General features: G+C 34.5%; 1 protein-coding gene and 1 non-coding gene across 2 annotated transcripts; one reads left to right on the top strand and one right to left on the bottom strand.

The window, feature by feature from the left end:
- The first annotated feature begins 2600 nt into the window (after positions 1-2600).
- Positions 2601-11116, top strand: LOC124638885 (eukaryotic translation initiation factor 4E-binding protein). The gene is made up of 2 exons (XM_047176021.1): positions 2601-2847; positions 9703-11116. Exons 1-2 carry the CDS (start codon positions 2706-2708, stop codon positions 9909-9911), a joined length of 351 nt encoding a protein of 116 aa, XP_047031977.1. The 5' UTR covers positions 2601-2705; the 3' UTR covers positions 9912-11116.
- Positions 11117-17564: 6448 nt separating this feature from the next.
- Positions 17565-17766, bottom strand: LOC124639239. The gene has a single exon (XR_006985452.1). It is a non-coding gene; the product is annotated as a small nucleolar RNA U3 (small nucleolar RNA).
- Positions 17767-24116: the final 6350 nt, after the last annotated feature.

Genomic DNA, 24116 nt, shown 5'->3' with positions numbered 1-24116 from the left:
TGTACCTACCTATATCTATCTATACTAATATTATAAAGAGGTAATATTTTTGTTTGTTTGTTTCTCTGTACCGTTAGGGCTCCGAAACTACTTAATCGATTTAGAATATTCTTTCACTGTTGAAAAGCTACACTATTCCAGAGTGGCATTGGCTATATTTTATTCCGATTCTCGACGAGAAGAAGAAACCGCGGCAATACTGCTAAAATAATTTTAGACAATTACTTACTAATTGGCTTAGTAACAAGATATCTCGTGAATATTTTACTATCTGCTAGTATTATCAGTGTAAATATCCTTGAAGTGTAAAAATCATTTATATGGCATACTTATTTCACACGATATTAGATATTATAATCTCTAACAATTTCAGTGCAATAGTTTTTTTTTTTTTATAAATACTTGCAAATATAACTCGTCCAAAAATATTTCTAATTTTATTATATTGATCAGCAAAAAACTATAATATAGCCGAAAAGTTTGATCGGACCTAAAATTAATAAAAATTACACTTACCACCAAAACATTGGGCCAACATTCAAGGCTACACCAACAACACAATATTCCAATATGACCTATATTTTCGTTTAGCATTGTATAGGAAACCGCGTGGTATCACCACGTGGCGAGAAGAGGTTATGCGAACGGCCTTCACATATAAATACGAATGTACAAATGTACGGTAATCTATATCAATGTATATTATGTATACTGACTGTAACACGATTGTGGAAGATTGGTGAACTAGGTACATTTGCAATAATCTGCAAGTTTTTCATCAGAATTAAAAATGTCAATGCGAAAATAACTCTATCTGCTTGACGTGTTTTCATTCTAAAACAAATGGAGCGATTTTATGCAATTTGATAGAGCCTGAAAAATGAAACGGGTTACTTTTTAAACTGGTGTAGGAAGAAGTTCCCGAGGGTTAAACTTACTATTTACCCATGTTTTGTTTGTTTACATAATTAAATGGTACTTAATTCATGTTTTTATTTGTGCTGCAGTCATTCAAAAAATAAATTGATAGAAATTATGTATATTAAAGCACTTGAATTACCTTTAAAAACAGAAATATTATGATGATTATAGCTGCCTCGAAAAATAAAATGAAATAAGTAACAATATTAGAAAGATAAAACTTAGACCAATTTTTGATTGTTCGGTGACTAAGAAATTAAAATTCAGAATAATATTTATGTACCTACTTACATAAAGTAGGTAAGTATTACCTAATCAAAATAAATACTGTTTTCAGGTGAAAAACAGTATCGGTAAATAAATAATATCGATTTCATGAAAAATACTATTGTTTACAATAATTTCTTGGAATTTATTTATTTTGTTTATTGACAAACAAATAAGATAAGGAAAAAAACATGAAAGTGTCGGGTAATTTTTGTAGCGAAATATCAGTTTATCAGTAGGTACTATTATCGTTGAATATTGGAGTAAGAACTCATAGAACACATATTACATAATTTCTGCATACATAATTTTCTTTCCTTTTTATTATTTAACATTTACTCAGCAACTTTATCAATTCTTTTTTGGACTACAATAAAGAATATCATAGATTAGAATAGGAAAATCGCTTGCAAATGATATATAACTCTTATATCAGGGAACTTAGTAGATACATAGGGGTCCAGCAACAGAATTTTTTAGTCCTATGAACGCACAGGCAAGTGCAAATAGGTTTAATGTTTAATAGTTCCTGATATAATTTTCAGAAATAATTCTGGCATATTAACTGAAAATTTTGAAATTCACTATTACATGCCAGCACAGCACGCAAAGGTCACATACAAACATCTCTAGAACGTCGAATTTTCACCGCCGTGGAAATCCGAACTCTTTTTCTTAACCCGTTAAATAACTTCGCCTCAAAACACAATCTTTACCGAGCAAGTTGATTTTGTACGAGATAAACATTTTACGAATATAAATGAGTCCACATAGCCATATCGACTGGCTAAACTAGTAACTACGCACAAAACATTGCGTGTACATGTGTGGGTGCGCGTACGATAACGATTACCGTTGCTTGTGTGTGTAATCAAAGATTGGATGGAGTTTGTTTATTGTGAGATGCGGAAATAGGTAGAAAACATATATTGTATAGACAGTTTTTTTTTTTGGGTTCAGTGAACGTTGAAAATTAGAGCGAACCTCTTTTCCTTCGATGCTAGAGACAGATTTTGTCTTTAAATTTTAATTGTGTACCTTAGCACTTCACTTGGTATATCCCAATATGATGATCACTGTAAAATAGAGTGATAGGTACCTTATATATATAATATCATTGAGGTACCTAATGAATAAAAACTACGTGCCTTTAAGTCATTTGCCTGAATATTTATGGGCTGTGTTTTTTTTTATTATTGCAGTTTTATTAGTTAATTTTAACATTTTAGCAGGCATTATTCATAATACACACCTGAACAGTTGTATCAAGGTCACTGCTTCACACGATCCGTATCAAAACACCAACCTATCTGTATGGATACTCTATGCATGTTTTGATGTGGCGCGCCCATGTGTGTCGTGTTTACAATACACAACGCATGCATGTGTGCGTTTAGCTCGTAAGCGTATTTATTTTAGGCATCGGCTACACCCGGTTCAGTCCTCCTTGTCTTTTACAACGACCAACAGTGTCAGTGTTTTTGTGAAATTATTATAATAAAAGTTTTTTTGGAAACATGTCGGCATCACCCATTGCGAGGCAGGCGACCAACTGCCAGGCTATTCCTTCAAGGAGGGTGCTCATCACAGATCCTTCGCAGATGCCTGATGTCTACTCCAGCACACCTGGAGGCACTGTGTATTCCACCACCCCCGGAGGTAATTGAACTTCAACTTTATTTATTACGAAATAGGTCATGAAACACGTGAGCAGAATTAAATAATACGACCTCGTTGGCTATCAGTGATATCATATCACTTTTATATCAGGCTGAATATTTAAGCAGCCTTTGCAAATAAAAAAAATATTCTTACACTACAGCCTAAGGTTCAGGAAACCGGTTGTAAGCAGATTAAATTAATTAAACGTCCAACCCAACAATAGCGACATTAAAATTATTCACAGATTCTGCCAAGCGAAACTCTTTGACAATAATCATTCTTCGCCAACAAAATTATTACTACATAAATTGAATTTGAATACAGCCGCCATTGTATATTCGCGCCATAAAGTCATGTGCTGTTTTTAAATTTAGAAGTGCCATTGACCTTAATAATGAACTCAATTGAACAATATACTAACCTTGAAAGGGATTAATTAAAAATATCGCTATAAGAACACACTGCAAACTTTTAGTCGGCCGATAGTTTGTTTGGGCTCATAAATCAGTATGAATATGAATGGTAGTACTTACGCGCATTACATAGATCAGTAGCCCAAGCACGAATATTTGCGAAAAGTTATTCGTATCGAAATCGAGTAACATTTGTATGAGACTTGTACAGCGCCCCTATCGGGCGTAAAAGGAAACAAAACATGGCAGCACGAACATTCTTTTGACGTACGGTAACGTAAACTCTCGAAGGCTGGCTATCGAGTATGGTCGAAACATTATTCACTTGAAAATAGTCGGTGAGAAAGGTTTCGAGAAGTGTAAAAATAAAGTTTTAACCGTGTTTATGTTTGTTTAGAGTTAGTTTTGTGAATAAAATTATTGTTAAGTTATTGGAACAATTATATAGTAATAGCTTCAATATAATTTAAAATGCAAAGACCGCCACTGTATGAACGTAGTACCGCATATTATTTTTTAGCGGCAAAACTAGAATATTATGGATATCAATCACGAGAAACAAGGTAAGTAATTAAATCATATTTTATTTATTTGCGAACCTATAGAATTAATGTGTTTGAAAAAAAAAATGTTATTTATATGTTTATTTTTAATCATTGTAGAGAAATTACGCGCAGAGCAAAACTTAGGAATAGAATTTACCCACTGGACATAAATGAAACCGAATTTAAAAATATAGAAATAGCATTGCACTTAAAATACTTCACACTAAAGTTTATGCCACTCAAACTTATTAAAACTGTTTACTCACGCTTCCATGAATTCAACCATCATTTCATATTACGTCTGACTGGTTCTCATAATATTTATTATATTGAAAGCACTTAATTATTTGTAGCAAAAAAAAAACAGAAATACTTTTGTTGTGGACGTGTAGCAAAACATAAACAAATTTGGCGCCCTTACGCGCGTCGGATGTCAAGTGGGTGCGTTCGGTACCCGTCATTTTTAAAAAATAAAATCTCCGTAACTATGTTATATTGCTAGAGATAATGCCATTTTATAATGTCTAATAATTAACTTTGGGTCTCTTTTTTATATTACATTCAGTTTTTATTATAATTTAATAATAATAAAACGTTTAATCAAAGGTAAAAAAAATATTAACAACTAGAGTTAGTTTTCGAACGCACCATTCATTCAACAATCGTTCATTTTGCTCACTGTGGCGCGTCTCTTTACATTTGCATGACGTCACCTTGGAATTCGAATCGAGTGTTCGATAGTGCTTCGAATGTGGTTCGTGCTGCCTACTATCGACAAACTCCGTTTTCGAATCGAGGCCTCGATACATTGTCGATTCGAATACGTTAGATATTCGTGCTTGGCCCACAGGTATTCAGCCGGTATCAGACCGACTGAAAACTGATCGGAATCACGATTTTCTTTAAGAAAAAAATGTACAACTATAAGGTCAACTGTCGGCCAACATTTAGTCTGTAGTTTGCGGATACTCTAATTGCGATTAATACATAAAACATTAACCGTCTTACCACAAAAACTTTTTAACGTCAGTTTAAGACTTGTCTAAAAAAATGACAAATTATGACGTTGACATAAGGTTCATTTTGGAGCCACATTTTTTTTAGACAAGTGTAAAACAGTTGTTAAAGTTTTTGTAGTAAGGCCATCAGTCATTGTTATTGAAAAACAAACGTGATACGTAGAGTACATATTTGTTATGCTTTTTGTGGTAATTAACTTTCGTATTATCGGTCAATACTTCGTTATATAAGCATTAAGCATACGTAAGTTTGTAAATACATTGGCTAAGTATAGATACCCACTGAGGAAAATGGTACTTAATAAAAATATATCTTTGACTTTAAATCAGCCGCCAATGATTAAAACTGAGTCAAAACTTGCTGTTGTATGCCATCTAGGCACGTCTATACTAATGTGCCTAATACCTAGGGATTTTTTTGGTTTGTTTGAAACGATTTGAATAATTGTACGAGCAGTAGTTTACACGAGGTGTTAGTAAAACCGCGGAAAAATAGCTGGTATAAAAAACCGACGTTGTATGATATAAAGAAATATTATAAGGTAAATATAACATACTAAATCTGTAATTGAATATCCACAATAAATAATAAAAAATACGACTGCTTTAAATGACATGTTATCTATTTCGAAACAAGATAATCTATGTGTTTGTTTGTGTAACCCGTGGCTTATCAGCAACATTACCATAACTTATGATAATGTTACGAACATTATAACAAACTGTAGATCATTGTATTATTATTACAGTTTCAACTAAAAGTATTAATAAATGGATTATACAACCTTAATTTAACATTAAGTTACCCCAAATTTACAGTTTTATTTGGCAATGCTACAGACATCCATCTAAATTACTATATCAGGACAACCTTCTGGAATCTTCTGTTGGCTGTCAGCAGGGTGACCCACTCGGGCCTGTGATTTTCAGTTTAGCCATAAACCCTATAATTCGGCAGCTAAATTCGGAATTTAACGTTTGGTATCTTGATGACGGAACCTTGGGGGGCAAAGTAGATACAGTACTTGGTGATTTTTCTTTTCTCCAAAACAAATTTCAAGAAATAGGTCTAAATTTAAATTACTCCAAATGCGAACTTTTTGTACCGGACAATACTGACAGACAAGACACACTTTCAAAATTCAATGCAATAGCCCCGGATATTAAATTAATTGATAAGGACTCTCTTTGTCTCCTTGGTTCCCCAATATATGAAAATTCATTTTCGAATTTTATTCAGGACAAAATACAAAATTTCAATCATATTTCGGAAAGGCTGCTCCAAATTAACATGCACTCAGCCATCACAATCATTAGATATTGTTGTTTTGGCCCAAAATTAACATACTATTTGCGCGCTTCCACTCTATGGAAGCACACAAACCTTTTGGAACAACTTGACAAAATTATTAGACACACATTAACATCAATTTTAAATGTGGCCTTGGACGACCGAGCCTGGATTCAGGCTACTCTTCCCGTTCGCATGGGAGGGCTTGGCGTCCGCAAAATTTCAAGTATTAGCCTACCGGCCTTTATATCCTCCGTCCATGGTACTGAGCAATTGACCAGGAAAATTCTTCCTATCACACTGGCCAATTGCGAGGTACCATGTCTGACTGAGGCTGTAGAGGCTTGGAAAATCACCTGCCCGAATACTGATCCACCCGTCAACCCGTCCTCCCAGAGACAGTGGGATGAGCCGCTCTGCAGAGTTATACGGAATAATCTGCTAAATACGTCAATTTCTTCTGCAGAGCGAGCGCGCCTTCTGGCTGTGGGCGAATGGGAGTCGGGTCTATGGCTTCTGGCACTTCCGTCGTCAAACATAGGCACATTGTTTGACGACACCACTTTCCGGCTTGCTGTTTGCTTGCGTTTGGGTGCTCCGTGCTGCTCTCCTCACCGCTGCCACTGTGGCGAAGCTGTCAGCAGCCTTGGACACCACGGCTTGTCGTGCAGCCGCAGCGCGGGACGATTTGCACGGCATGCGAATATCAATGACATAATCCGTCGCGCTCTTGTTGCCGTAGGCGTTCCAGCCATATTAGAACCCAGTGGTCTGGCACGCGACGATGGCAAGAGACCAGACGGTATGTCGTTGTTCCCGTGGAAGATGGGTAGGTCTTTAGTATGGGACGCGACTTGTGTCGATACTCTTGCACCATCTCACCTTCCTAGCTCGGCGCGATGTGCTGGTTCCGCTGCTGCGGCTGCAGAGAACCTCAAACGGCGCAAATATAGCACCCTGGTTGGTAACTATACCTTTGAGCCGTTTGGGGTTGAAACCCTCGGGCCGTGGGGTCCAAGTGCTCATCTGCTTTTTAAAGATCTGGCAAAGCGACTTGCTGACACTTCAAGTGACCCAAAGGCTGGTTTTTATTTTGGTCAAAAATTAAGCATTGCCATCCAACGTGGCAATGCTGCCAGCCTCTTGGGTACACTCCCGGTGGGCAGCGATGAGGAGTTTTTTGATGCCATTTTTTAGTTGTATATATGTATAAATAAGGCTTTTTTTTACGTCATGTAAATATGTACATAAACTGAACCCAACAATAAAATAAATAAAACTAATTTTACAGAACGGAAAAAAAAAAAAAAAATTAACATTAAAATAATACGTTTTAATGTTGAGTAGGAGTGGAATATAGATGATTTATTAAAATAAGTTATAGCTTCAGGCACAAATACAAAAAAAATAGTAGAATAACTTGGGATAACTTGGGTAAATTAATTAGTGTTAATTTCGCGAGATAATAATAATAAAACCCTTCACCATAGAAGAATCATATCTTTTATATCGATAAATCGAAAAAATCTATAAAACAGATCGCGAGACCATAAGCTCCGCTAATACTATCTCAGCATACATTTAGGAATATAAATAGAATGATTATATAGATACACAAGTCTTGATCTTAGAACTTCCTTAAGTACTTACAGCAACTATGTAAGTAGATCTTTCAAATAAATAAATGACTCCTAACTGCCAATTGAGATTTCCGGGGCCAAACACCTTTTGCAAAGGACTTGTCCTACAATTCTTTATCAAAAGGTCTTTTCAGTTCTAAATTTAGTTCAACATAACCTCTTAGTAGTAAAACGTGATTATTCAACGTAAACATGTGGACTAATCTACACCAATATTATAAAGAAAAAACATTTTTGTGTTTGTTTGTACCCTTAAGGCTCCGAAATTACTGAACTGATTTGAAAAATTCTTTCACTGTTAGAAAGCTACACTCTTCCCGAATAATATAGGCTATATTTTATCCCGTTATGGGCATTAGTTGCCACGGAACGTGAGTAAAACTGCGGGAAAACGGCTAGTTTGTTATATAATCGGTTGGCAACTTCACACAATCATTTGTTTGTTTTAAGATAATGGAATAACTATGTTCACTCAACTTGCGACTGCGCACATAGAGCGTATTGTTTATAATCTTTGCTGCTTTTAATCGATTATTATTAATTATAGTGATTTTCAATCGTATGACCAATCGTGTTCGATTAAATTGTAATCTATACTGATATTATTATTTATTTTTTATTTATTTATTAGGTCTACCAACAATGTTTTACATCAAAGCATGCAATAACATAATTACAATTAATCTATAAGGTACAATGCAAACATTACTCAAAGGTAAACACCGCATACCAAAAAGAATAAAAGAGAATCTTAAAACTAAACTAAAATAAATAGAGATTTAAAACTAAATAAACTTTACAAGAAAAATGAAATGAAATGACGTACAAATAAAGCGGAAGTACAACTAACTAAAAAACGAACTAAATAATACTTATAAATTTACTTAAAATGCGTTTTTTCATAGGCTTAGAATCAAAGTATTAACGATAAAGGATTTTTGTTTGCTTGAACGCGCTAATCTCAGGAACTTCTGGTCCGATTTGAAAAAGTCTTTCAGTGTTAGATAGCCCATTTATTGAGAACGCATGCTACTTTTTATCCGGATGCGTGGAGATGTTTCCCCGGGACGCGGATGAAACCGCTGGCAGAAGCTAGACTTTCAAAATAATATATTTTACCGTTTATATCTTATTCTTTCCATATTAATTATTATGTAAATTAAGTGGATTGGCTAATGTTTATTATAAATAACAAGGAAAAATAGTATTAAAGAAGCTATAAACATACCTTATCAGCTATTTAGAACCAGATTTAAAGTCGTAACCTTATTCCATAGCGAATTATTTTAATACTAAGAATTAAGAAAACACATAACAGTGAGAAAAGCTAGGGTTTTTAAATTTAAATATAATTGAAAGCGAAGTCTTCGTCATTTCAAAGATTTGCTTGTGAAGGTATGCTTCAAGCGGCCTTAGAGTCATTAGGACCAACTTATCTAAAGTCAAAGAAACGGGAAATGTCAGCACTCGTAAAACATAGGAGATATAAGGAGTAGTTTTACTAATTTTCATGAAAAATCTACAGAAAAGGACAGTGGTATTAATGTTACCATGTTTTAATTTTTTTATTCACTGACCATTCCATAAAATACTCAACAAAATAAAGATCTCGTTACAAGCTGTTCCAAAATTGTGTAAGCTACGTAAATAATCCACTTCGATCTGAAATTGTAAAAGTTGAACTTCTATTTGATTTCGATTTAGTGGACGTGTTGAAAAAAATATATCATAATATTGACGCACGGAAGTGCCGAAATAGTGTTCTGTAAATAATAAATATTTTCGTACAAGCTAAACGGATTGCGGCTGACGGGGTCTGCATTAAAATTCCAATGTTTTTCTCAATGACTCTGCAATGTGGATTTTAATATCCACGACCAGAAACCCCAGTTTCTTTTCGTCTTTGGTGAACTTTATTAACATCTCCCATTTCTTTCATTCCAGGCACAAGGATAGTATACGAGAGGTCATTCATGATGTCATTGAGGCAGTCACCGATCTCGCAAACCCCACCGAAGTGTGCGCTACCAGCCGCGTTACTGAAGAACCCTAACTCCGTCCCCAATGTCATTCAACCGACTGCGGCACAAAAGGCGCGCTCAAACTCTATCTCATTCGACGAGACGCAAGAAACCTTCAGCATGGATCTCTAATAGCTTAAGACTTAAGTCATTATTAAACTTATACTTTATATTGTACAATCTTCTGATATTAGTAAGTTCCAAACATTTTTCTTAATGTCTGCGCTTACTTTTTAATGTCTATTTCGTACATTGTAAGTACCAGTTTTGTTAAATTAAGGCCAGAAAAAAGAAATAGAAACTATTTCGCTTTTTCTTGCCTTAAATGTAGTAAGTTAGTTTTAGTCAGATGCGTGACTGAACATTATTATAGCGTTCAAAACGCGGTCCTTTGCCACGCCCGCCAAAAATACAATAAAAAAATAAAAAATAGCACAGATTATAAAATAAAAAAATAAAATCAATTCTTAATGGAATGGATGCGTTCGTAAGTTGAAATAGTATGCGACCAAAAATGTATTTATTGTTAAAAAAAATGTGGCAAAAGATAAAATTGTAAATAATTGTTAGTTTTATGCGTATAACGCACATTGTAGGTGCTTAGTATTTTTATATTAAAAAGCAAGTGCCATTAAAGGAAGTTGATTTGTGACAAATAATTTGCTTCCAACTGGTGTTGCTGACATTGTTTTGAAATCTCAGATTTTAAATGCTGTCTGGGTTTGCGATATTAATTTGTATGTAAGTAAAATCGGTCACAGATTGCTATAAATCTTGTAAGTCATTGTAGGTATTATTACGGTAGGAATCTGAAAATTTAGGAATTTAATTAAAATTTCTATTTAAATAGGGCTTGGTTACTGAATGTGTTGCGGGGTTTTGTGAGATTTAGTTATTAATCAATGGCCGCAATTATTCAGTCTGACTTGTTGACTTACAGCCAGTTTCTTCATCAAAAGTAAAAGCCAAAGTAAAAGTCAAAGTAATGTCTAAAGCAAAAGTAACGGTCAAATTCATTTTTTCTATTAGTTTTGCTGTCACTTTAGCCTTGAAAAAACGAATTTGACCGTTACTTTTACTTTAGACATTACTTTGACTTTTACTTTTGATGAAGAAACTGGCCGTTAAAAGCCCTAGTTTAAGGACTTACTTATTGAATTGTTGTTCCAAAGCATTTAATAGTCCGTAATGGACGGCTTAGTCTACCATCTCTCTTGTGAGGTATACCATGCACCTATGGATGCTTTCAGTATATTGTTGTACTATGATATTACAATTATACGACTGCCAGTATATAATAATAATTATGGAAGTAATAAAAAAATACTATGAAATTATTTTGGTGATTTAATTTTAACAATACCTATCCCCAATGTACCCAGCAGCAGATAATGTATCTTTCGACTGCTTTAACTTGGTTGAAAAGTCTCAAGTAAGCAGCAGATGAAGTAAAAATTTATGAATACTTTGCTGATTGAATTTCAACCAGCTGTAGGTACATTCAGTGTCTAACAATATAATGCAATGAGAAGGCCTCGGTGAGGCTGCTAGCTGTACTTCTACAATTGTGCAATTATAGTATGCTTAGAGGGGCTATTTTGTTCCCCTATCTGTTGTAGTAACTTAGTAGAAATTATTCAGAGACTATTCGCAAACCGCAGTGGTACTTTAAAAGCTATTCCAAAAGTAGAAAAAAAGATAAACGATTCCTAGCTTGCTTGGCTATATAATCTTGAAATAGTGTCAGTCATCTTCATTAGTTACAGGGCTTGTTTTTATGCGCCCTGCAACTGGGAAGGAGACTGCTGGAGTCGCGAAACTACTAAAACTAGCAGTGCTTAGAATGGATAGGCTTAGGCTAAAGTGAAGTCAAAAAACTTAACTTTCCAGGAGGAAAAATAGGATGTGATATATAACTTTTAGGCATATCATGGCAGTGCAAATTATTTTACTATAGGCCTCTGCTTTCAAAGAAAGCGTTATTATGCCCCTACAATACCAGCAAGTTGACATCAAGGTTTTACATAACAATTTTCTTTTACAAACTCCATCAAAAATTACACGTACCTAAGTATTTGATTAGGAACGTAAATAATTCATTAGGTGCACACAGTTCTTTACTGAAGTTATCAGAAATTGAGTTATGATTCCATGGCACAGGTAATTGGCATATCGGGCCCAAGGCTGAACAATCCGTCATGCGATTTTATGAGCTGCCATTGTTATGGTGTGTTGAGGTAGGTCATAAAGTTTGTGTTAAGATAGGACTAGTACCTAACTATTGTTGGAAAGTAATGGACTTTTCTAGAACAATGTTTGTACTTGTTAATCGTAAATATTGATGTTAGGTAATACTTGGTTGCTGCAGGATTGTTCGCGCGAGTTACCGCGGCTTTGGTACATAAAAGGCCTACGACGGAACACGACGGTTTTCAGTCAGTAAGAGTCTGACACTCCCTCACCGCTGCTAACCCACAGCGGGAGGGATCATTTGATGATTTTTGACGTCGTTAAAAAAAGGTAATACTTGGTTAGGTACTTGAAATCAATGCGATGTGTTTTTCACCTGACTCCTATGTAACTCTAATTGTGATTTCTTTCGGTTTTCAGGGAATGAAAGTAGGGTTGTCAGATAGTATTTCAGTTCCGGGACAGTTCGAGGATTACGAACAAAAATATCTGATAGACATAATTATAACACTCGAAATAGAAAAACGTTGGCAAGCAATTTATGCGAAATTTTATGTAGTAGATACGCACATTAAGAGCTGTATTTCGGCAGAAAATTTTGCTCTACGCTTACAAAATATTTTGACAGAAACAATTAAAATGCTTGGAAATATAAGACTTAAGTACACCGGTGTTTAAGAGTAGGCTTCGCCAATTTCTAAATGATAAAATTTATTATAGCAGATTTCTTAGCAGAAAAAATATAATGTATAGCTATCAAAACAAAATGTATAATTGAAATATGTATAAATGTATTAGTAGTAAGTTAATTTGATCTCATCTATGTACCTAAGCTAAATAATAATATTGTGTTTATAAACAGTAAGATTATTCTAAATAGTGATAATGTTTGCATGCCGAATGGGAAAATATGGCTGAGCTTTATAATTATAAGAACTTTGTATATACCTACCTGTTGGAATATACGCATCATGTACGTATAATACTTCCTTTGCAAATATCCAAGTTTATACCTACTTCAATCATTCGTCAAACATTCTATCATTCAATGTTCACTTTAATTGTACCTACATTCTTACATTCGAAATCAGTCGTCCAGGATAATGTGTGTTTTCTTTGTCTCACCTGCACCCATATCCAACAGGTTATGGGCCCAGGCCGTTTTCTATAGTTGAAAGTAATACAATTAAATTTTAAATTCAGTGAAAGAATCTTTGTCCCATATCCAACACTACCCATATTTGCAAAATAAAAATTCTATTCTATTAAATTCTAAAAGAAAATAGGAAATTAATACATCCATACATTTGCAACAAGTATAGTTCTTTACCCGGCCACTAGGAGGCGTTAGTGTTCCTTGTTAAAATCCTTGCAATTCAGTTCATAATCATAATGACCGGAGTGACGTCACGGGCGTGAGTGATGCGTATCGTGCACGCGATGGGGTCAACGCACTTAGGCTTGTTATAGGGTACCTATTTGAATGTCTCAGTGTAATTAGGCAGCTTGGTAATGATAAAGAAGGCTCTGCCTATGTAAAAAAGCTAATAGGTATTTGTCATTGTCGCCAATATTTTAATTAGTGATTAAGATGTTAAATTTTTTTATTGGTTTGTTGAGTCGTTCCTTCGAGATGTGTAGGTTAAATCTCAAATTGTTATCTAGATTCTAGTTGAATATTAGGAATAGTGAATATTAGCGCAGTCTAGTAGTTTAGTATGGAAGTATTTGTATTCATAACGATTTTAAAATACCCTTCGTAACATTTTCGTAGCATCACGTAGCACATTTCGGTATTTTCACGAAAGAATTTTAAAAACTGTTCTAAAATTAAGAAATAAAGGTATTTTAAGTCAATTAAGATTTCATATTTTCTTTATCCAAGTCAGGATTTAATCAAATGTTTTCTTAACTTTTTAAGCCTTCCTTTATAAAACATTCACTTTAATTAAAGTACCGAATTCATTTTACGTTTATCCAAAGGTCATTGAACCCTTGTTTTGCGGTACCTGTGTGCGTAGTACAAATCCATAGACTATTAACCAAGCATTTTTAAACCTTATGATATGTTTTTTAGGGTTGATTTTCAAATGTTCAGAAATACGGTAGACCCCTTTTCACCCTCTGGTTGACGTTTTAATCTGTCTGGAACTAATCGGTTCTGATATTTGCCACACTGTTCATTTCACAACGATAATATTATGATAGGATTTTTTAAAATAGGCAATGACAACTTATCTTTACACACACATACTTAAAAATGTTCAAAAATATTCTTGTTAAAGTTGGTTTGAATACTGTAATAATATTTGCTATTTTGAACATAACTTTATGTATCTTAATAGCTCAATTCTGCAGGAAGATTTAAAGATATCAAACATCTCAACATGCACTACAACAGAGTAAAGAAAAAACTTTGCTGGGGAATAAAAACACGGGTTGCGTTTCGCGAGGGGTGAGGCCGCAGGGAACAGCTAGTGTTTAATAATGCCAAATGTTTCTTAAAGGTCTATCAAAGGACTTTCATACAAAGTTTTAACCGACGGGGCATTTTTATTTGTTGTTTGTGATATTTGTGAAAGAATTTTTAAAGTCAAAGCTTAGATTAAGTAACTATACCTATAATATATTGATTTCTGACACTTACGCGAATATTAGACATTTAAATAAAACTACTTTTACGGATTTTATCGCGTTATATTATGACCTAAGGATACAGTGAGCTCGTTTTGCGTGAATCGGATTGTCAATAATAATCAACAAAATGTAGGGTAGCTGTTTGTAACTAGTATATCAAGATGACCAACACCTTAGTCTGCCCGTGACCATGGATGCTGTAAAGGATCCGAAACGTCGGGATTAAATAATATGAATATAACGCGATAAAATCCGTAAAAGTAGTTTTATTTAAATATACCTATAATACCCAAATGCGGTATGACGTACCTGCCTAATATCCAATTATTTTTTACGATATATGTGTAACCTAGGTACTGACTGTTTTCAGTCATTAGTGAGTCACAAGTAAATAAAAATCACATTAATATATTGGCGTACCTCAAGATTCTATTTTGTTCTAAGAAAGTTCTAAGAAAATTCAAGTCTTATACACCACTATTTTTTAATTAGTGCAAATACTGTTTTTTTTTTTTTTATTCATGCACATTCCATTACAGACCTAACGTTCGAGTAGCCAGCGTCCAGTAAAGATTTTAAAATTCGAACATACCATAGATGCACATAGGGCTGCCATCCATCCGGGTTTCCCCGGATTTGTCCTCGTTTCGAGACCGTCCGGGGGCCGTCCGGGCGGGGTTTCAAAAAGTGTCCGGGGAAAACCCGGACACTTTCCATGTAAGGAAGCACCTCATTGAATTTAAGTATAAATTAATAGTAAATGGATTACAAACAAGGTATTATTTTGTTTAAAAAAATCGCACTCTTTCGTGAAAAAAATGCGATTTACGCCAAATGTCCGGGTTTTTTTAATGTTTGTCCGGGTTTGGTGAAATTCGAGATGGCAGCCCTAGATGCACATAACATTGTGTGACACATTTTGCTCGTCACATTGCGTCTATGCTTCCGTGTAATAGAATCCACAAAGAGAAAGGGGTCGGTTAGCAAAGGGTGGCCCTTTGCGAACCAGTCACAATTACAAAGTGGAATCCGTTTGAAACTCTCATTGTGAGCTATGTATTTATTTTGGAGTGCTACAAAACTATGGCTAGGGGATGAATGTTGTTGGGTCATGTTTTAAAGCGGTTAAAAAAGGTTATCGCAAGATCTTAGTGCGCCTAATACTTGTACCTAATGCATCGTTTTTTTGTGCTATTTTAATAAAAGCGATGTCTTAAAAACCTTTCTCTTATGAAAAGTGGTTTTTAAAGAAAGCTATTGAAAACGCCACATATCACGCATAGCAATGATACCTATTTTTTCTTTGCAGCGCTACTTGATTCTGGCTTTAGAATATCAAAAATTTAAGGCATGCAATAGGCATGATGACAAATTTTTAAATTCCTTTGTATGATGTAGGTATACGTCTATTTTATATGAAAAATTATTAATTTTAAGAAAATGCGAAGTTTTTTTATCAAATAATTGCATTTTTCTGTGTCCACTTTGAATCCGGCGCGAAAACGCTTGTCAGTGTCATGTCGTCACTTGTGACGTCACGACTGAAATTACAAGACGCAAGTAAACAACGCTCGTGCAATAATTAAGTTTTTTGTGTTATTAAATATGAATTCGAAAGGGCATAGGTGTTGTGGGGTCCCCCAGTGTAAGAACACATCCAAAACAACTCATGAAAAGTTATTTGTGTACGTTCCTCACAATAAAAAAATACGAAACAAGTGGCTTAAACTTGCAAGGCAAGGCGAGATTCAAAAGCAATATTGCCCAGGGTACAACTTTATTTTTGTGAAGATCACTTTGATGTAAGTTATTACATGGTTCTCTAGATTCTAGCATAGTTTATAATGTAAATAACTATTTCGAGGTTAGGTTTCATCTCTCATTGTTTTTTAATTAAACTAGTATACTTACATGGAAGTTTTAACATTTCTAAATTCAGCTGAGCAAAAATCTTTATTTGATGCCAAAAACTTTCCCAGCATTATGATATCAATTCTAGGCAAATTAGCGCTGTTTGCCTTGATAAATCCGGGCTCCATAACTCGTGTTATAAACAATTAATTAATTAAAAACAAAGATCGCAGTGGAAGTTCACAATAACGAAATGTGACGTTCGCGCGCTTTTGCGCGAGTTGTTTTGAGAGATGACGTCACGAGCTCTGATTGGTGTTCAAGATATCATGGCGGATTGCCTTATTTCGTAATTTTATTTTATAAAAATACATATTAATCACATTATTAATAAAGAAAACAATGCGCGTTTTATATTCCAAGCTTCAAGTTTAATTTAATAAATATATTATTTTAATGATTTTTGATTACTGTCATCATGCCTATTATGTTTGTTGACTATTTCTTGACATTCCAGATTTTTAACCACCATTAGAAGTGATGTCGCCATTTAAAAATAGATACAATCCATTGTAATATTTAACAAATTCCTACAGTCCGTGTTTTAAATAACTTATAAACGGCAAACTTAGTTACACGTGTGACCATGAAAGCCGAAAATGTTTGAGCGTGACCAAAGGTCATTGTGAATGTGGATATTAAAAAAGAATATAACTTCACAAAAATCAACAGAAATGTTGATATTAAAATAGTTATGAACTGTACTATAAAGGGTGCCTGTGGAAATTATACTAGCAACGTACCACGAACGCGTGTTTTCTTCAATCGATTTAAAAAGGCGAGAGATTGCACTGAAAGTGCTCGTAAAACGTAAAAGGTATGCCACGTGTAGGGAGTACAATGTGGACAGCTAATTTCATTAGACAACAGCTACATACTCATATAAGAATCGTGGAATTATTTTACTTATGCATGGCAGTGAAATATTATAATCTATTTTTAAGTTATTGAATTCACACTACAGTATATAAGTTGTTTTACAAATATCTAGGTAATCACTGATATTTCAGTTTTGGGGATAAGATGGGGTATTATAAAGTTAAAAAAACCACTCAGACAGCGACAGTACCCCACTCTCCCCCGCAAAGGGGAGCGAACGATCATCGAGGGCTGGTGGTAGGTCTACCACCGCCCGCCTCACGCTCAGGGCACCGCGCCACAACTCATCAACGTGGCTTGTGAGGACTCACATGGTGTGAAAGTCTCGTGAAGAGCTTACTATAGAAATGATCCTATGAAGTAAGGTCTTAACTCGAAACAGTTGTACCGACGGGGGTCATTCAATCGCGGAGAATCTTAACACCGCGATGTAAAAAGTGACGTCATTGGTACAGCGCCATCTCTTGGTGCGATTTAGAAGTTTTTGCGTGTTATAAAAATAGATTTTGTCGCAGTGTTGGATGTGATGATAAATTTTTATGTGCTGCCGTATTTTCTTATATCTAACGTTAGCTATGTTTTTGCATAAAAATGGCGAAATATCCCGTTTTTCAATCTGAACTGAGCCTGAAAACTTGAAATCTGTCTTATTCGGATTGCTTTTATTCTGAAAGAACCATGTTTTTTTAGCGTTTGGGTTTACCGACCCTTATACGAAGTCTTTTGTTTTATTATTCTTCTTCTTTAAATTAAATTTTAGTTTCATACGTAAAAGTCTCAAGTCAATCAGACTTTTCAGTTGGTTTCTTGAAAACCATGTTGTTTTTTATGTTTATTTTTTTTATCTAAATTATAACTTACGATAAATATATAGATACCATTTAATGTGACAGTATACACCGTCTTTAATAACGAAACAATTACAATATCTTTTTCCTTTTTGCAAAAGTCACATTTTCATGAAACTTAAAATTTTCACAATGTTTCTGATTCATATTTTCACCGAATTTTCCTTATATACAAAACACCATGAATTTACCTTGTTTCGTTACTAAAGTCGCGTGTATTTTGTTGCAAAACATAGAGGTACCATAGAGTAAAAACTTTTTGTTGGGTTTACGAAAAAGCCTTTGCTTGTAAAACGTGTTGCATTTTGTAAGACAGGAAAACGTGGCACGTTGAAATATTGTTGATGTTATGTTGAAATACTTTTCCACGTGTCCTTTATATACTTGTAACGTTTATCATGTTAGATATACCTATGTGTGTATCAAGGGAGGGTTTGGATTTTTAAACTGAGTAAGATTTAGTATGGTTTATTTTTGTTTTTATCTCAAGATTTTTGCTTACCCATTGATAGCGAGTCTTGTGGTTAAGCTATGTTAAGAGCCACGTTAAAGAAAGACAGATAAATTGGGCAAATTTTTTGTAGGACTTGCTGGCAAGGATTTTCTGACCGACTTTTAGAAAGACGTGTGTGTTACACTATTGCTATCAGTGTGTTCTATTTTTTACCAACAAAGAACTGTTCACTGATTATTATCGAACGTGGGCAGGCAGCCTGAACTTTCAGCAGTTTGCTACTCACTATTTCTTAATTTCTTTTACATATCAATGTCTCATCTTCACTAACTCTTAACTTTACGTATTTTAATAAGCAAGTATTTTGCTACCACCACGATTATATTATATCTAAAATGGCAAAAAAGCCCTACTCAGATAAATATCTACCAAAGTTAAAGCAACTCCTACTTACATTAATCACACAATTATTGACCAAGAAGAGCAGCAGACCCAATCAACCATTACCGTGTCCATTATCTCCAAATACGCTCAATATTGACACACGGTTAGGTAAACATCGGCTTAACTCGCACACTCGCACATTCGCACGCTCGTACGCTCGCACACTCGCACACTGCAGCTCTAGGGCTTCGCTAAAGACATTAGGGACGACCTCGGGTCGGCCACGGGCAACCGACGTGCATGATTCGCTTTGATTTCTATTATAATTAACTGGTTTGCTTATAATTGTCAGATTGGTATGGTTCTGTATGATTTTTTGATTGTTTTTTGTAGATTCAAAGATCGTGCTATAAGGGAAGAATTTTAATGAAGATTATAATCGTATGGCATAGATTTTACTGTTTATTCGTTGACGATAAACTGCAGTTATACGGATAATACTTAGGCAAAATATAACCTTACTTGCTTACAAAGTTCAAGCTGAACAATTAAGTTGCGAATTACTTTCACAATAATCAACGAAAGTTATGTTTTTCACCAAGGAATGTCTGCCTGACAGAGGACATCAGGGAGAAGGGAGTGGATGTTAGTATGACAACTGGCAAATAAAATTACTTAGGCAGGAAGAAGATGTCATTTAGCATCATTTATGTTGAAAAAATAAGTTAAAAATAATACCAAAAATCGTAATGCATCATTGAAGGGTTTTTATCTTGATTTGGAACCCTAATAAAGGCGGCATCATGGCGCGTCGCGTTTCATTTGGCAAACACAAAAGTCTACGTGGAACCCTAAAAGCCAGCACTCTTGAGAAACCATGGACTAATATTGAGATAAGGTTGAATGTCGCCGAACCATAGACATTTCTATCCGATGACTCCATTTTAGACAAAGGCAATTTGGTTTGCTTTTAGGATAAATGGAAGATAAATATCCTGAATGCATTAACTGGCTGTTGCTCGCGGTTTCAATGCCTTATTGAAGGGAATTACTTTCTATTCATACTACTACGAAAAGTAAAAGTACTCGTAAAGTCGTATGTAAATTAAAAATGACGGAAACTTTCCCTTTAAAACTGACAGCTGTCAACTGGTCAAAACATTCGATACTCCTAACTTTAACTCTGCTTTACACATGATGTTGTAAATTATGAAAACGAAAAATGACTCCTGTGGCTAAACCACTGAATGGATTAGCTTTTTTTTTACAATTCGCCATAGTGTAGGGTAAAGGCGGGATAGATGCCGCAGTGGGATAGATGCCCCATTTTTAAAAAACCTAACTTCCCATGCTCGCGATTAAGAAACAACCGTTTAACTAGAAGTCACAAGCACCCCGCACCTAAATTAGCCACGCGCCATCGAGGGGTGAGGTCGCGTTTCGCTCGTATGTGAATTCATCTCCGCGGCGAACTTACAGCGAGCGTAAAATTTTTAAAGGTGAGTATTTGCTGTTGTATAACTTTATGAGTAGATATTAATTCCTTCAAATTTTTTATTACGTATGTATATTGTTTCATGAAGTATATATTTTGATGTAAATAGTTGCTCTATTGTATTTATTTATTTAAAAAAATACTAGGGCACCTAACCCTGTCAAAAAGGATAGTTGCCCTGATTTTTTAGGGTATAGGTGCCCCTAGGGGCATCTATCCCTCCATACACCACGTGTACCCTGAATGTATTATAAGTGCTTTGAATATATATTTTTTATATTTTTCATGTGTTTATGTATTTACACTTTTTATTGATTACGAATGATTTACAGTTCAAACAGTGAAGATGAAGACAATTCACCTAAGAACAAAGTTAAGGAAAAGAAAACTAAAGGTTTGCCGGTGAAGAAGACTATAAGAGATGGACAGGATGAGCCTAAAGATACAAATAAAAATAACTGCATAGAATGCTTTGAAAACTATGAACAAACAAAGTCTAAATCCGACTGGATTCAATGTGTAATGTGTCAGTGCTGGTTTTCAGAAATTTTTGCTCGAGATGTGGAAAACTTAAAGCACTGTCCGGTTAAATATTATGATGCTAAGTATATTGTGTCATTTTAGTTTTTAAGTAAGAATGATTTTGTATGATTTTGCATGTTGAAACTAAATAATTAATATTTTATAATAGGGGTTTAAAATATAAAATACATTATTTTTGTTGAACAAATACTTTTACAATTTTATTGTGTTCATTTTAATTAATCTGATAATGAATATAAAAAGATTTTAAAAACTGCAAAATACTTTTCATTTCAAATAAATTAAAGTAAAAAAATATATAAATATTATTAATATTATATACTTAAACAGTATGAAGGGCATCTATCCCGCACCGTAGGCATCTATCCTTGCTAGTATTTTCAAGGTGGGGCAACTATCCATAGGGGTAGGCATCTATCCCCAAAAATTGAGATCTACAAAAAGCTAAAATCTGCAAAACGTGTAGTATATACGTCCAAAAAGATAAATCACAAATAGACATAAAGGATTAAACTAGTTACATTCATAGGTGTTATTTATGTAGAACCAATATTTATTAAATTATAAGCATATTTCAAAAAGTGGGGCATCTATCCCGCCTTTACCCTATGTGATAGGATTTTATGTGAATAGGTACGACACACCCGATATACAGTACACACTTCCAAACTTTCACGTGGTGTGATGGTCTGTCTAACCATTGAACTCATGAAGTAATTAATACCTACCTTCAAAAATATTCCATAAAGTCGTCGCATTTTCTCCAAAAGCCCATTAGTCGTCGCCTTATATGAATAAAAGGAAAACTTCATATCATGAGGTGACGCATAGCTCTAAGAATCCAGCATCAGACTACGTGATTACCATACAAAGGTAATAACTCTTCCACATAGTAATTTTACTGAGTATTATTTGGCAGAACTTTCCCTTTAATAAATGACGTATGTATATTTATTTACTTGCACACTTATCGTAAGCCTTCGTATCGTCCAATTAAAAAAAAAAACTACTCCACGGAAAATTTTATTTATGTAAGTAACTGTTGAATATTAGTATTCTCGTTGCAAAATGCTGATTTGGAAACATTTGAAAAGCATAAAATAAGCCCGTAAGGTTTTATTAAGATTAACAAAGAGATCCAACCTTTTTACAGGTACTGGCTGGCCACACAATCATTTGAAATAGGAACATAGATATAATATTACTAAACAAGATTGCGCACGCAAAATATATATTTACGAAAATGAACTCTATTCTAACGCAATAAGGTACTAAATTGGTTGCATAATACACAGAGGCAAATCCGAGCCGAGAGGGATAGTTCGAACGGAGGCTGTTTGTCTCTTTCTAACACCTTGCCAGCATAAAAAAACGTTGTGATCAAAAGTTTTGTCTTCCCAAAAACAATTGAATCACTTATATTTTTATCTTATTTTAACAATTGTAAGTCAACAAATTAATAACAATCGCATTAATTTATTCGTATTTATTATTAAAACATAAACAACATAAATTTTTATTTTGCTTTTTTTTATTTTCTAGCGGTAACCCTGAACATTCTTGGCGCGTAATCAGCATTTAAATTTTTTTTAATATTTTTTTGTATTAAATCAATTTAAACTATTAAAATTGTGAAAAAGTGTTGCGGTTCTACTTGCAAAAGTGAATCCTATGGTGGTTGCAATATATCGTTCCACAGGTTAGCTAATAATAACATTTTCGTAAACCAAACAACTAGGGTGCCCATGAATTCTTGTAACGAGTCAAAATATGGGTGATGGATTTTAAAACTGTTGTACTATTGTTATAGCTTCCTAAAAAATGAAGGAAGGCGACATAAATGGCTCAGCAGTCTATATATGAAGTAGAAATACAAAAAAAACAGTCTTCACTTCGAATCTTCCTGCTTTTATACTGCTAATTTCCGCTAATTATTAAAAGCCTTTATTAGTATCTTAAGGTCACAAACTGCGTAAGTTAAAACTTCAATACTAATCTGTGTTTAATAATCTTAGCAAATTCGGATTTGTCTCACATAGCTTAATCTCATAGTCACCCTATTAGAAAGGGACAGACAGCCTCCGTACTAACTGTTTCACTCGGCTCGTTTTTTGGGTTTATATGCGCAGCCCTGTTTACTAATATTATGTCTATGAATAGGAACTCAGAAAATAAAAACAGCGATAAGTTATTTTTTTTTTATATCAGTCGCGCATAAATGAATATGATCAAAATTCTTTTTTATTTCCAAATTCCTATATTCCAATAGTTCCTAAACTTTATATATTTTTCAGTATTAGCTACTATCGCGATAAACTATCGCGATGTTATGAGATAAATCCTGTAAATTCGTGTAGAGTGGATAACAAACTTTCAGGTCACTGAAGATATATCGAAAGTGATCAGGCTGTGATGCGGGTTGCTTTAGGGACACTTACAATCTCTGGCTGTCAGCTGGGATTTATTCTGATAACTTAAACTTGTTTATTATGTTACACCTTTGCACATATTGTTGCTAGATATTTTCCATTAATATGATAAATGTATTTATTTATGTAGTGAATATGCCTTGCCGTCTATACATCTGTTCTTATGAGTCATCTATTCATTTCTTCGCGGTATCATCTTTCACGCAGTCCATTTATCTTAGTTAAGAGCTTCCATTATTTTGCAAGCCACTCGCTTTTCCGATGAAACGGTCGTCATTTCTCACTCGTTGCCATGACAACCGATCACAATATCCAGCCTTAATTACCAGACGTACTTGAGTGTATAGAGGGTCATTCAGGCAAACGGTTTTAATTATGCCGCGGTTGTTATGTTTGTTCCCGAGGTTCCTACTCGTTGTACGGCTATCAGAGGTGGCAGGCGCTCGGAACTTCGGTGATTCGATTATAGTCCCGGAGCGGCCGCCGCCGCATTATTATGTAACATCCGCAATAATCCCGACCTGCCTGCCTCCTGGCCTAACTAACGGACTTCTCCTATTGAAAAAT

Source organism: Helicoverpa zea, chromosome 18 (assembly GCF_022581195.2).
Source record: "Helicoverpa zea isolate HzStark_Cry1AcR chromosome 18, ilHelZeax1.1, whole genome shotgun sequence".
In the NCBI taxonomy this organism is placed as follows: Eukaryota; Metazoa; Arthropoda; class Insecta; order Lepidoptera; family Noctuidae; genus Helicoverpa; species Helicoverpa zea.
The sequence above is the reverse complement of the archived record's forward strand: the minus strand, read 5'-3'. Positions and strand labels throughout refer to the sequence as shown.